The sequence below is a fragment of the Tupaia chinensis genome, unplaced genomic scaffold (genome assembly GCF_000334495.1).
Source record: "Tupaia chinensis unplaced genomic scaffold, TupChi_1.0 Scaffold000063_1, whole genome shotgun sequence".
Taxonomy (NCBI): Eukaryota; Metazoa; Chordata; class Mammalia; order Scandentia; family Tupaiidae; genus Tupaia; species Tupaia belangeri.
The window spans coordinates 636,254-651,647 of NW_006159521.1; the positions used below are offsets into that span (position 1 = coordinate 636,254).

At 53.7% G+C, this 15,394-nt stretch overlaps 1 protein-coding gene across 1 annotated transcript in view; it reads left to right on the plus strand.

The window, feature by feature from the left end:
* The window catches only part of PIF1 (PIF1 5'-to-3' DNA helicase), a 20,412-nt gene extending 18,247 nt beyond the window's left edge, over positions 1-2,165 (plus strand). Inside the window, exons 12-13 of the mRNA XM_014593131.2 lie at positions 1,111-1,302; positions 1,491-2,165. Of these exons, the coding sequence (XP_014448617.1) occupies positions 1,111-1,302; positions 1,491-1,550 (252 nt within the window). The 3' untranslated portion in view covers positions 1,551-2,165. The remainder of the gene's footprint in view (positions 1-1,110; positions 1,303-1,490) is intronic.
* Positions 2,166-15,394: the final 13,229 nt, after the last annotated feature.

Here is a 15,394-nt window from a genome sequence, read left to right on the forward strand (position 1 = left end):
CACGGCAGTTAGGGCAGCCAGATCCTACCTGGCCGACTTTGCTATTTGAGTCCTGGACCTGGGGGCTTTAAAAACACGCCATGCGCGTGCACATGTGTGCCCAAAATCCCGAGAGCAGAGGAGAAGGGATTGCGGTGTGGCCACCCCCTGCAGGGTGCTTTCTCATACCCCCGCCTCTCTCTGTCTCTCTCTCCAGTCAGTGCACATGCTCTCTGGCAAATGAAAACAATTTAATCCCTATAAAAACTGAAGTGTAGACGTAATTAGTAGTCACTCCTATTGTGCAGAGGAAGAAAGCAAGACCCAGAGAAGGTAAGGAACTTGTCCAAGGTCACACAGCCAGTGAGTGGCAGAGCCAGGATTCAGCTTAATGCCTGCCTAATCCAGATTCTTTTTTTTTTTTTGGAGAGGTTTTCGCTATCGGGCACATGCGCTTGCCAGACAGAGACAGACAGAAAGCGAGAAATTACCCCCCAGGGGGGATGGTCACGCCACAATCCCTTCCCCTCCATTCTCCTCTTGGGATCTTGGGCACACATGCACACACGCCGGCGTGAGTTTTAAGCCACCGGGACGTGAACCGCGGTCGACTACATGGGAGTCCAGCAACATAGCCATTACGCTAATTGCTAGTTCCCCCTAATCCAAATTCTTTTTTTTTTTTTTTGAGAGATTTTCGCTATAGGGCGCGTGCGCTCGCCAGACAGACAGAGAGAGACAGAGAGACAGAAAGCGAGAAATCACCCCCCAGGGGGGATGGCCACACCGCAATCCCTTCTCCTCCATTCTCCTCTTGGGATCTTGGGCACACGCACACGCGCCCGGAGTGAGTTTTAAGCCACCAGGTCCAGGACGCGAACCGCGGTCGACTACGTGGGAGTCTAGCAACATAGCCATTACGCTAACTGCTGGTCCCCTAATCCAGATTCTTGACTTTCAGCATGACTGTCTCCTGCCCCCGTCCGCTGTCCCCTTGCTTAGACACCCAACTGCTGTCAGCCCCTCCATCTCCAGACTTGCAAGGAGCTCAGGGCATAGCTGGGCTGGTGAAGGGCCAGGGTCCTGGGCAGAGGGCTTTCAGGCTGAGCTGGCTGCTTGTCCCTTCCCCAGGGCATGTCCCTAGACTGTGTGGAGATCTCTCTGGGTCGTGTGTTTGCCAGTGGCCAGGCCTATGTGGCCCTCTCTCGGGCCCGCAGCCTGCAGGGCCTGCGTGTGCTGGACTTTGACCCCACAGTGGTGCGCTGTGACCCCCGTGTGCTACGCTTCTATGCCACCCTGCGGCAGGACCGCGGCCTCAGCCCGGTAAGGGGCAGTCACCTAGTGGAAGGCTGGGTGGCCGTGGGAAGACAGAGGGAAGTCCCAGTGGGACCCTGTGGTGGGGATGGCAGAGCCTCCTTAGGGGTGGAGGAAGGAGGACAGAGATGCTGGCCCCAGGCCGTGGCCCCGGGAGCAGCACTGGTTTGTGACTGGGTCCTCTGCCTCTGATCCAGGAGTGTCCTGATGATGATGAGGCAGCCTCAGACCAGGAGAACATGGACCCGAACCTCTGAGCCTCACTGTGAGGACACAGCAGGGCCTTCCAGTCCCCTGCTCCCTAGCGGGCCAGGCCCCAGGGACCAAGCAGGGGAAGGGCCCGTGCTCCTCTCCGCATTCCACAGGGCCCTTGGTGTGGCAGGGTTACAGGGAGAGTGCTGCCCGCCCTCTTACCAGCTGTGCCTCAGCCTCTCCCCCATGCCCTGGGTGAGCTGTGCCAGGGTCAGAAGAAACCCTTTCCGTGCCTGTTAAGAACGGGCATGTGGGGGTACCTGGTACCAGGGGACAAAGCTGTCTGCGAGGGAAGAACAAAGCCACAGAGTCCTGAGCATGGCTTCCTTCAGGATGCAGAAGGGAGACCCAGGACAGGGGCCCCATGAGTAGCATCAGGGCTCTCCAGGAGGGACCTGGGGGGGGGGGCTCAGGCCAGTATGGGCCCAAAGCAGAGAACGCAATGTGGGGGTGCCTCCCAGCTAAGCTCAGCCTGGCGCAGCCCATAAAAAACACCTTTCTGAGCCTAACCTGAGAATGCGCACTGCACAATGTACACCACATATGTGGATTTTTAATTTGCCAAAGGGTGTGTGTGCTCACCAGGAAGAAACAGAGGGAGAAAGTACCCCACGACGGGGTATGGCCATGCTACAAAACCCTCTGCTCCACCTTTCCATCCTGCTGGGATTGTGGGCATGTGTGCACACATGTCCAGTATGTTTTTCAAGCTGCTGGGGACAGGACTTGAACCACACAATAGACCATGCGGGATCCACTCCCTTAGCCAGGAGGCCATGGAGCTGGCTCAATGTGTGCCCATATTTTAAGCTCCTTTTTCTGGGGAGAGCTAGTATTGGGGGCACTGAAATGATGTTCCCAGGCTATATTTATTTAAGACAAATAAACGTATGAGCTGTCAACAGTGGTGTCTTCTTTCTCCCTCGTGTGCGTGCACGCAGAGGCATTTGCTCCCACCACGATAGCTGAGCTCACTCCACCTTTATTTATCTTTAGTATTATTTATTTTTTGTAGAGGTTTTTGCTATAGGGCAAGTGCACTCCCCAGAAAGACAGAGACAGAGAGACAGTGAAATTAGAGACAGAGAAATCACCCCCCAGGGGAGATGGCCACAGCGCAGTTCCTTCTCCTCCATTCTCCTCTCAGGATCTTGGGCACGCACGCACACGCTCCCGGCGTGAGTTTAAGCCATCGGGTCCAGGACTCGAACCGCAGTCAACTACATGGGAGTCCAGTGACATAGCCGTTATGCCAACTGCTGGTCCCACATAAATAATTCCTAAAGAGACTTATTTAACTTTATTGTTATTTTCCAGTTTGATCAGGGAGAGTGAGAGAAAAAGCAAGAAAGTGAGAAAGCAAACCACCAGGTCTGGGACTTGAAGTGTGGTTGGCCATGTGGGCGTCCAGCACCTTTAACTACCATGCCATTTGCTGGCCCCACTATTTTTTTCTGAGATTTTTTTGGGGGGTGGCAGGTGGCATAGTGGTTAGGGGCACTAGACTCCCACATGGCCTACTGCAGTTCAAGTCCTGGACGTGGTGGCTTGCTTTGCTTTCTCACCTTCCCTCTCTCTCTCTCACTCTGTCCCTCTCTGGTCAAATTAAGATAAATAAGTACAGTTAAATAAAATAATTCTTTTTTAATCAATTATTTTTCATTTTTATTTATTCATTTATTTCAATTTGACCAGAGAGACAGAGAGAGAGAGAGAGAAAGAAAGCCACCAGGTCCAGGACTCCAACCACAGTCAGCCATGTGGGAGTGTCCAGCGCGTTAACCACCACTCCACCTGCTGGTCCCTAAATAAAATAATTCTTTAAAAAAAATTTTTTTTTTTGCTATAGTGCATGTGTGCTCGCTGGAGAAAGTAAGAGAAACAGAGAGTGAGAAATCACCCCCAGGGGGGATGGCCACACCACAATCCCTTTTCAGAATTTTGGGCAAGCACACACACATGCCCTGTATGAGTTTGAAGTTGCTGGGTCCGGGACTTGAACCACAGTTAACTCTATGGGAGTCCAGTGATATAACCATTATGCCACTTGCTGGTCTCTAGAATTATTTTATTTAATTTTACTCATCTTTATTATTTTTATTTGACCAGAGAGAGAGGGGAAGTAAGAAAGCAAGCTGCCAGGTCTGAGACTCGAACTACGGTCAACCATGTGGGAGTCCAGCACCTCAACCACCACGCCACATGCATAACCCTCACCCCATCTTTATGTGAGGTTTCATTAACATTATCCACCATTTGGAAAGCTGAGGGATCTGAGGTTGGTGACTAACCCTGGATGACAAGGTGCACTACATCATCCAACAGTCATTCAAGGACACACTCAAGAATGCCACGTGGGAAATGCAGATGAGCTGGCAGCAGCGTCAGAAGGATGCTGCAGGCACCTTGGTTGAAACTTGTAATTGGCTTTTGCTGCAGCTCTGGCTTGGCAGTTCTGACAGGGAAGAGAGCGTTCCACTAACTGCAGATTACTGAAGCCTGATGAAATGGCTCAGGCACCCTCATGCGCAAGCTGAAACCACTCTCTGTTAGAACTGAAAAGGTATCCATTCTGGAACCAGCAGTTAGTGTAATGGCTATGTCACTGGACTCCCATGTAGTCAACCATGGTTTGAGTCCTGGACCCGGTGGCTTAAACTCACGCCACAAGCGTGTACGTGCGTGCCCAAGATCCCAAGAGGAGAATGGAGGAGAAGGGATTGCAGCGTGGCCATCCCCCCTGGAGGGTGATTTCTCGCTTTCTGTCTGTCTGTCACTCTCTCTCTGGCGAGTGCATGTGCCCTATAGCAAAAACCTCTAAAAAAAAAAGAAGAAAGAAACAGAAAAGAAAATGTATCAGGTCTGGGTGGTACACATGGTGTGGTGAAGGCGCTGGATTCCCACATGGCAGACAGCAATTTGAGTCCCTTCTCATTCATTCTTCTTTTGGGACTTTTGGACACACACACACACACGCACGTGCATGCGTGTGCACGTGTGTCCTAATGTGTTTTCCAAACTACTAGGTCCAGGACTTGACCCACGCAGCTGGCCAGATGGGATCCAGCCACCTTGACCTCCATGGCACCAGCTGGTCCCAACCTAACTTTTTTTGTAAGGTTTTTGCCATAGAGTGCATGCACTTCTGAGAGAGACAGAGAGACCATGAAATGGAAAGTGAGAAATCTCGCACACATACACACACACACACACACACACACACACACACGGGGATGGCCTCACCTACAACCCCCTCTCTCTTCCATTCTCCTCTTGAGATTTTGTGCACATACATTCACACACACCCAGCGTGAGTTTCTTCCTTTTTTGAGATGAGTATTTATTTAATGGCCAGATAATTTTTTAAAAAACATTTATTTACTTATTTATCTATTTGATTTGTTGTCCTTTTCAAGCCACTGGGTTTGAGACTTGAACTGCAATTGGCCATGTGGGAATTCAGCACCTTAACCACCATGCCATCTGCTGTCCTCCTGGCATGGGTTTCAAGATTCAAACTGTGGTCAGTCATATAGGAGCCCTAACCACTACGCCACCACCTGCTAGTCCCCCAGTTTTACATTTTAATATGGTTTTTTTTTTGCCTTTTTAAAAAATAATTGTTTATTTAATCCATTTGTTACTATTTTTAAAAATTTCACCAAAGAAAGACACAGAGAGAGAAAAGAAGAAAGCAATTCACCAGGTCTGGGACTTGAACTGAGGTCAGCCATGTGAGACTCCAATGCCTTTACCACCACGCCACCTGCTGGCCCCCATAGGTATTACTCTTAATTATAGTTAAGGTCCTGCTACCTGCCTGAAAATGCCTTATGTAGTGAGGTGTCTGCTGCTGCTCAGGGGGATCCCTTAATTTCCCTTTCCTTCTTTTTTTTTTTTTTTTTTTTGAGAGGTTTTCACTATAGGGCACGTGCCCTCGCCAGACAGAGACAGAGAGACAGAAAGCAAGAAATCACCCCCCAGGGGAGATGGCCACACCGCAATCCCTTCTCCTCCATTCTCCTCTCGGGATCCTGGGTGTGCACGCACACACACCTAGCGTGAGTTGAAGCCACCGTGTCCGGGACTCGAACCACGGTCGACTACATGAGAGTCCAGCGACATAGCTATTATGCTAACTGCTGGTCCCAATTTCCATTTCCTTCTAGTCAAGGGGATTTCCCACGCTCCCTTCCAGGCTGGAAATGAGTTTGCCACAGGGACAGTTGGAATAAGGTATTTAGGAGAGAGTGCCGTGTGGGCCAAAGCTGGAGGGGAGAACTGTCCCAGAGAAGCCTGATGGTCCATTTCAAAGGTTTTAAGGCAAGGGGAGGTGGAAGTGGAAGTGAGGGAGGCAAGCCTCGGCCTGAGAGTGAGCCAGTCCTGGCTAGGAGGTGAGCAGAGTGCTGGGCAAGAAGGGGCCCTTGGAAAGAGGACCTACGACCTGACTTGCTGCAGTCCCTCCCACGTCTCACAAATGCTCACCTCTGGGGGGGGATGAGAGGGTCTCTCTGAACCCCACTGCCTGCTGTCCCCACTTGTGTCCCTTGTTCCAAATGCCCTGGGATCTGCCTCTGAGGGTAGTCAGCCTCCCTGCAGAGACCCCGTGCTGTGTTCCTGTCCCACAGTACTCAGCGAGAGCGGTCGAGAAGGGAGGCACTTCTGGGGCGAGATCTGTGGCCCAGTTTGGGCGGTAATGTTCGACCCCATGGATCTGGCTGAGTCCAGACCCTGCAGCCTGAATACCATGCTGGGCACATGAGCAGGCATGCCCAGCAATCCTGAGAGGGAGAGAGATGGAGAAAGCACTGTGGTGTGACCATTGGGCATGTCTCTCTCCTCCCCTCCTCACTCTCTATAGCGAGCACTGAAGAAAAAAGAAATTAGGCACTTCTAAAAGGTTTGATAAATGAAATTAAATGAAAGAAGGCGCAGCTATGCAGGGGTCCTAGAGGCATGGGCTGTTTCCTCCTCCTGCAGAGGAGAGAGCTGTGGCCCTGGCGCCGCTGGAGAACCCTGTGCCCTTCCACTGGGAACGAGAGGTGGGCAGGCTGGAGATGCTGAGCGGCTGGGCTGCTGGAGAGCCCACCTTCACCCTGCCTCAGTGGGGTGGCCAGCTGGGCAGGACCCCATCCTTCCCCACCCCCACTCAGACCCCCAGTCCCAGAGCAGCCCCGCCCTCCCACATCCAAGCAGTGCACACCACAGACCACAAGGTGGCGCCAAGTGGTCGATCGGCCCCTTCCCGGAGACCGGGCAGGTCCTTTGTCTCGCAGCCTCTGCGCTGGGTGGGGCGCTGGGCCGCCTCTGGGGCAGGGGTCTGAGTGGGTGTTGAGCAGGGATTCCCTGGTGAAGAAGCTCCTCTGCCTCGTGGTTCGTGTTCAGTAGCCCCCTCGTTTGTTTTCACAATAACCCTGCGGGCAGGTGGGACACGACGTGACCTGGCCAAGGCCAAGCCCCATATTTGGGGTCCTGGCGGTTTGGAAAGTCCCGGGGCCTGAAACCAGGTGCCTTAGTTAAGCGCTGGCTGCTCCGCGTCCTCACCGCCGCCTTCGAGGTCCCGCCCGTCCTGAGGCCTGGTGGCATCGCTGGTGAAATGGGGGTCGTGGAGTGGGGGCAGGGACGCGGCAGCCCCTCCCAGGTCGCCGGGTCGCCCTGTGTGGCTCTCACCTGAAGGGGCTCTCCCCTCCCCCCTCCAGTGGCCTCCGGGAATAACAAAGAGAATTAAGGGCACCCGGGTGAGTGAATGCCCTCCTTCTCAAAGCCGCCTGCCCCAGGGGCCGGGAGGGCCGAGCTGTGCTGGGCGTGGGGGTGCAGCCTCCCTCCCTGCCGCCCCTCCCCAGCCCTCCCCCTCGCTCTGCCCCCCTCCTGTCGGCCTTGGGCAGCTCCGAGGAGGTCTGCAGACCTGGGTTACAGGAGGAGGCGGGGCTCGCCGAACCCAGGGCCGCCCGCTGTCACCCCAGAGCCAGGCGGGGCCCTGAATGCGAGACCTCCCAGGTGGTCAGGGCCTTCGCAGGGAGGACCTAACGTGGGATGCTGCCCGGTCCCAGGTCGTCTCCGAACCCGCAGGCCAGGTGCCACTTCTCTGTGATTGCAACAGCAACACCTGCTGGGACCTGCGGGGCGGGGGAGGAGAACCAGGTCCTGGCCAGGGTGGGCTGGGAGGTGCCAGGGCAGCCCTGTGGGGGGTGTGCCAGTGTGAGCCAGCCCACCTCCCGCCCCGCCTCGGCCTCTCTGCTCTAGGCCCAGCTTGCTTCTCCCTGGCCTCCCGGCCTCCCGGCCTCCGGGCCTCCCTGCCTCTGGCGCCACTCCCCTCCCTCCCCAAGCCGGTGTTGGGTTCGGTAAGCAGAGCCCAGCTCACCTGGGAAGGTGCGGAGTGAGGAGAGGGTCCAGTTACTAGCTGGACAGGGAGCACAGGATGGGGCAGCGCAGGGGCAGGGGCCAAAGGTCTGGGACCTGAGGTGGGGCAGGTGTAGGGGAGGCGCCCACACCCACGGCTCCCCCCAGGAGGCCTCGCCTGTGCTCCCATTGCCCCCATCCTCCCCCCCTGGGGCTGCAGCAGGCCAGGCTGTGCTTGGTAGACTGAAGGCTGTGCCCACCCAGAAGGCCCGTCCCCTCTCCCCTCCTTTCTCTCCTCCACCCAGATGGCCTCCTCCCCCTGGCCCCAGCGCTGCTCTATGCCTATTTAAGGCAAATCTCCTGATCTGCTTTAAACAACAGTCACTCCCTGTTGTGGAGACTAGCAGGGCCCCAGTTTTGGGCAAGGGGAGGGAGCCCCAGACATCCCACAGGGCAGAAAGGAGAAGCAGGCGCAGCAGGATGGTGTGCACTGCCCCCTCCCACAGGAGCCTGGGGAGGTCCTTGCTCCCCCACCCCGCCTCCTCTGTGGGCCCTCACTGCACAGGCCATGGACTGACCCCAGGAGGTGACAGGGCCGCCCTCGCAGGGTGGGAGGCAGAACGTTGCTTGGGTGAAGAAGGGGTACAGTTAGGGGGCACGGGACCAACCAGGGTGACCAGAGTGGAGGGTCTGGGGTACGACTGGCACGGGGCCTCACACCACCCAGCATGAAGGGTGAGACATACTGTTTAGTGTCAGAACTGAGGCTCAGAGGTACCAGCAGTTAGCATAATGGCTATGTCACTGGACTCCCATGTAGTCGACCACGGTTTGTGTCCCAGACCCAGTGGCTTAAACTCACGCTGGGCGTGTGTGCGTGCGTGCCCAAGATCCCGAGAGGAGAACAGAGAAGGGATTGCACATCACCATCCCCCTGGGGGATGATTTCTCACTTTCTGTCTGGCTGAAACCTCTAAAAAGAAAAAAAAAGAAAAGAAAAAAGAACTGAGGCTCAGAGAGGCCGAGAGACCTGCCCAGGGTCACACAGCCTGTGAGTGCAAGGTCTGAAACCCACGCCGGCAGGCTCCCACTTTGAAGCTTTCTCCCCTTCCCTGCCAGGTCTCCTTGGGCCCAGGGTTGTACACATGACACCTGACAGTGACCCTTACCGAGGACCAGGCATCATTAAAGCTCCCTGTACACAGGAGCCCTTCGGTCTCCCTCCTCATTTCCTCGGGCAGGGGGGTGTCTCCTCCTGCTCCCCTCTCCCCTCCCCAGCTTCCCCCTCAGCACCACTAATCCCCCTGTGGTCCTCACATGACGACGCCCTGGCCCTCTTCGGGTTCAGGGAGACTGTCGGATCTGTTACAGATCATGTTCTGTCCTCGGGACCAGGACTCCCTCCTCAGGCATGTGAGCCCCGGAGGGCTGCCCTGCCGGTCAGGCTGGCCGGGGGCCGGCGGCCAGTGCGGCCAGTGCGAGGAAGCTGCCCAGCCCGGCCTTCCTCTGCTCCCTATGTCAGCCGGACAGTCCCCTGGCCTCATATCCCAGATGACCAGACTGTGGCCCGAGGTCCCACAGTGAGACAAGTGGGTGGAGAAGGGTGTGGCCAGGACCCCCAGAGGGGCTTTGTCCTGGGGAGCAGGTCTAGAGCACAAGATTCAGCCACTTTGATTGCCTCTGGGCTAGTGGGGGTGTGGGGGTGAGCTTGAGGACTTTTATTTGTTTTTTGTTTTGTTTTGTTTTATGAGAGAAACAGTTTTTTATTTTTTTTTTCTTATTGCCAGAGGGTTCATGTGCTCACCAGAGTGAGACAGAGACAGAGAGGGAGCGGGAGAAAGCACCCCAATGGGGCACTGGGGCGTGGTCACTCCGTGATCCCCTCTCCTCCATCCCTCCCTCCTTTCAGGATTTTGCACGTGTACCTGGCATGTTTCTCAGGCCACTGGGTCTGGGACCCAAACTGCCCAGTGGGCCATGCAGGATCCATCCACCTTGGCCACCATGACACGGGGGGACCCCAGCCTCAGTTTCTTCATGTCGGCTGGGTCAGGACCTCATCTCATCCTTGCCAGCTCCCCCACCTACATCTGCATCTGCCCAGAACAATCTTCCTAGCCCTGTGTCCAGGTTCCTGCCCCTCGTAGCCCGCCCAGGTGGCTCCAGTGGGCTGGCATCCACTCCCTTCCCCGCTGGTGGATCACCCCACGAGGCTTGGGAAGCTCCAGAGGTCCACTCAGCAGGAGGGATTCAGCATACAGGCTTGGTCTCTGGCTCATCTGCCCATCTGCCAAGTGGTGAGAAACCCCTGGACATGCCCCAGATCCCGAGAGAATGGAGCAGGTATCACAGCGTGGCCACCCCGGACCGCCACCCCCCACCCCCGCCCATGGGATGATTTCGCTCCCTCTCACTCTCTCTCTCCAGCAAGCCTACATGCTCTATAGCAAAAATAAAAACAAAACAAAAATCTACAAACTAACTCTACAGGGAGGCCATGGTGTGGCCCAGGAGCCTGGGAGATGCTGGATGGCTTGACCAGTGTCCTATTCCCTGGCACCACACTCTCAGGGCTGCACGTCACACAGGAGGACTTAACCAAGGACCGGGCACCCTTCAAAGCTCCTTGCACACCCCGTTCCCAGCCTGCATAGCCTCTGGGCAGAGGGAAACGTGTCCAAATAGGCCAGACCCTCCAAGATTTGGTTCAGTCCCACTCCCTCCTCCAGCAGCCAGGAGCACCTCCTTCGGTGAGAGGCCACAACCTCCAGGGGCTAGAGCTCCTGCAGGACCCAAGTTCTCTCCATCTGTGGCTCCCAGCGTTGGGGGAAACCCAGAATGGGGGCTCCAGAGAACAAGCTAGCAGCACCCTTGCAGAGAGGAGGGAGGGAATGGGGGTCTGTGGGCTCTCCCACCGGGGCCTGCTTCCTTCCCTCCCCCCAGGGCTGTTTCTGACAGGATTATCCATGACCTTCAGAAGCGCCCTCCTTGCCAACTCCTGCTGCAGGGCAGACTCTCAGCTGGAGGTTTTAGACCTTGTCTAGCCGTGTTTAGGTGACTGACCAATGGGCTCTCAGATGCCTTCCCCAGGGTCCACCGGACAGCTGGAGGAAAGACAGCTTAACCCGGAGAGCTGCTAAGGGTCGCGTCTACAGCCTAATGGTTAAGGATGCCTGATCCCACCTGGGCAACCGACAGTTCAAATCCCTGCCCCATGAGTGATTTGAAAGCCAGATCATATGTATGTGCCCCAAATTCCAGAGGGATGGAGAAATGGAGAGAAGGCGTTCCGGTCATGCCTCATGGGAGAGAGGGGGGTTCTCCCTACCTGCCCTCTGGCCATTTAAAAAAGCAGATGAAGTGGGACCAGCAGATGGCTTAGTGGTTGCATTGCTGAACTTCCACACAGTCGGCCACAGTTTGAGTCCCAGACCCGGTAGCTTAAAACTCATGCCGGAGGGGCCAGCAGGTAGCATGGTGGTTAAGGGCACTGGACTCCCACATGGCCAATCACGGTTCAAGTCCTAGACCCAACTCTCTCTGTTCTCTGGTCAAATTAAAATAAATAAACACAGTCAAATAAAATAGTTGTTTAAAAACAAACAAACAAACAAACAAAAAAACCTTATGCCAGAGTCCTAAGAGGAAAATGGAGAAAGGATTGCAGCCTGCCATTCCCCTGGGGGCAGGGAGGGGGGTTTTCACTTTCTGTCTCCAGCGAGGGCATGTACCATAAAGCAAAAATCTCTGGAAACAAAAAAGATGAAGACATGGCTAAGGGAACAGAAGCCGGAACCTCCAAAGTTTGTGAGACTTTCTGTTCTGGGGGCTGAACACAAATGCAGCCGCTTACTAATTAGAGGACTTTGGGAAGCTCAGCTAACGTCTTCAAGCCTCAGTTTCCCCATCAGTAAAGTGGGGGTGAAGCTTCCTTCCTCATCCTAAGGAGTGAGAATAAAGCAATGTGTGCCGTGCTTAGCTCCAAGCCACGCTTCCTAAATGCGCAGAAGTGGTGGCTACTGTCCTATGGGAACCGCTGGATCAAGGCCCCGCCAGGGGAGGACGCTGGGAGGTGGGGGCACCAGGGCGGGGCCGGCAGTGGCAGGCGGCTGGTAGCTGGAGCACAGACGCCCTCCCGCCGGGGCTGAGCAGTGCACATGTCACTTGGCTTACATCTCAGGGTTTTCCTTTGTCAAAAAGCGGAGACTGCTCTTCAAGAAGCTTCCCAAGTCCTTCCAGGCCTGCGAGTACTTGGGGGAGGATTTCCGCTGCAGAGTGCGCTCTGTCTGTGGAAGCAGCCTGCAACGCTCGCCGGGCATGGGCGTCCTAACAGCGGGCACCAGCCATACAACTGGGCTTGGTACTAGAACCTGGAGGATGGCGCCTTCTCACAGAGCCCAGGGGCAGACAGCTCTGAGAGGGGAGGACAGGGACGGGACTGTCCCTTGAAGACAGTGATGTCATGCAGGCCCAGCGCTGGCTTCAGCTCCACATCCGGTTCTATCGGGCTGTGCAGAGGCCCAGAGGCCTCGGTCTGCAACTTGTCAGCCCCACCTGTCAGCCCCCCCTGTCCCCCAGCCGGCACGCAGGGCGGGGGGTTATCGCAGAGAGTGCGGTGCCGCCAGGCTGGGCTCAGTGAGGCCCCTCAGAGGCTATCCCACCCGCCGGGACCTCAGAGCAGAGCTGTTTCTACCAGCCCAGCCCCCACGCCCCAACCCCACCCCTTCCCATTTGAGCCTTTGTATGACAGGCACCATGAAGTATGCGGAGACCTCATTCATTCATTCGTTTATTCGTTCAGTAAATATTTATTAAACACCTACAATATGCTTGGCCCTGAGCTGGCTCCAGAGAAGCAGACAAAAATTCCTGGCTTTATTTTAGTAGAAGAAGCCGTACAGGAAAGCAAAAATGTAATAGGAAACGAAAAAATGATTTGGCTTCGCTGTAGTGGCACAAGTGGTGAGAAGGCTGCCCCTGCAGGGTATGGGAGCCACAGGGGAGTCCTGGTTCAGATCCCGAGTGGACTCAACAAGCAGTGTGCATCCTGGCTGGCTAGGAACTGGGAGAGCGTTGTGCCATAGCCAGACGCTGCCAGGGCTCTGCCTCTCTGTCTCATATAAGAAACACATCAAGGGGCCGGCAGGTGGTGTGGTGGTTAAGGCAGCTGGACTCCCACATGGCTGACTGCGGTTCGAGTCTCAGACCTGGCAAGTTGCTTTCTCACTTCTCTCCGTCTCTCTCTGGTCAACTTCAAAAAATAAAAAAGGGGCTGGCAGGTGGCATGGAGGTTAAGGGTGCTGGACTCTGATTTAATTCTATTTATTTATTTTAAATTCAACCAGAGAGGGACAGAGTGAGAGAGAGATAGAGAGAGAGAAAGCAAGAAAGTAAACCGCCAGGTCGAGGACTCCGGTGGTGTGGTGGTTAAGGGGCTGGACACTATCACATGATGAACCACAGATCGTGTCCTGGACCTGATGGCTTGCTTTCTCACTTTCTCTCTCTCTCTCTCTCTCTCTCGTCAAATTAAAATTAATTAATTAACTTTTAAAACATTTAAAATAAATAAATAATAACAATGAATTGAATTGATTAATTCTTTTTTTAGAATTATTTAATTTAATTTTATTTATTTATTCATTCTTTTTCTTAAAATTTGACCAGAGAGAGACACACACAGAGAGAAAAGGAGAGACAGAAAGTGAGAAAGCAAGCCACTAGCCAGGTCTGGGACTTGAACCATGGTCAATTACATGAAAGTTCAGGGACATAGTCACTATGCCAACTGCTGGTCCTAGAAATAAAAAAATTCTTAAAAAAAAAAAAAAAGAAAAACATGGAGACCAGAAGGTGGCGTGGTGGTTAAGGCACTGGATATTCCCACATGGCTGACCACAGTTCAAGTCCTGGACCTGGTGGCTTGCCTTCCCACTTTCTCTTCCTCTCTCTCTGGTCAAATTAAAATAAATGAATGAATAAATAAAATTAAATACTTTTTAAAAATTCTTTAAAAATTTTTTTAAAAAAAGGAATACATCAAATAAACTTTTAAAAAAGTTAGGGAGAGATATATTTTACATAGAGTAGTCTGAGACATCCTCTTAAACTGAAGGAGGGAAGCACAGCTAGAAAGAGCATTCTAGGGACCAGCAGGTGCAGTGGTTGTTAAGGTGCTAGACTCCCACATGGTCGACCGTGGTTCCAATCCAGGACCTTCCGCCTTGCTTTCCCATTTTCCTTTTCTTTCTTTCTCCCCTTCCCCTTTCTGTCTGTCTCTTGTGGGCACATATGCTCTAGAGCAAATTTTGAAAAATCATAATAATAAATAATTATAATTTTTTGTGGGAGGCTGTGCACCAGCGAGTCTGCTGAGCCATTTTTCATGAGTCTCTTACTATTGCCATCTTAGGCTCAGAGAGCAAACAATTTCAAAAGCCACAATTGGCTCCCCTTCAAAAACCTCACCTTCAACACCACACTCTGATTGGTCATTTCCCATAGCAAATCAGTGAGCTTAGAATCCATCAGATTTGCATATCCGGGTACCTCATGATTGGTCCACAAAGCAACCAATCATAACCTACCTTTTGCTATCCTTCATTCAACCAATCACAGCCCACCAATGTGTATATAAGCACGATCTCTGGCCCATAATCGACAGACGACCAGGAAGATGATGATGACTAGGAAGATGACGACTGAAGAGCCCGAAGAGATGAAACACCGCACAATCTACAGACGACCTGGGAGACCCTGAAGAGTTGTAACACTACATCGTCTCCAGACAACCCTGAAGAGCTGTGACACCCCGTTGTCTATGTGCTGCTCGCAGTAGACGACGCGACCCTTAAGAGTTGTGACACTGTGTTGTCTCTGTGCTGTACCGTGCTGCCCACAATAAACAAATGACACTGTCGTCTCCATGTTGTAACACTACGCCGCTTGTCCCGGCTCTCACTCCTTCACTCAGGAAACCTGTTTGGCTGTCCCCCCGGGTCAGGACAATTTTTAATGTATTTACTTACTTTCTTTTTTTTAAAGGTTTTTGCTATAGGGCGCATGTGCTCACCACAAAGACAGAGAGACAGAGAGACAGAAAGCAAGAAATCACCCCCCAGGGGGATGGCCATGCTGCAATCCTTTCTCCATAATCCTCTTGGGGGACCTTGGGCATGCACACACACACACCCGGCGTGAGTTTAAGCCATCTGGTCTGGGACTCAAACCGCGGTCAACTTCATGGCAGTCCAGCAACATAGCCATTATGCTAACTGCTGGTCCCTATTTTATTATTTTGAATTTGACCAGAGTGAGACAGAGAAAGAGAGAGAGGTAAAGTGAGAAAGCAAGCTGGCAGTCCGGGACTCAAACTGTGGTCTGCCAATGTGGGGTCTAGCGCTTTAACCACCACACCACCTGCTGGCACCAAATTAATTATTGTGTGTGTGTGTGTGTGTGTGTGTGTGTGTGTGTGGTTATAGGGCGCTCGCCTCCACCAGAGAGACAG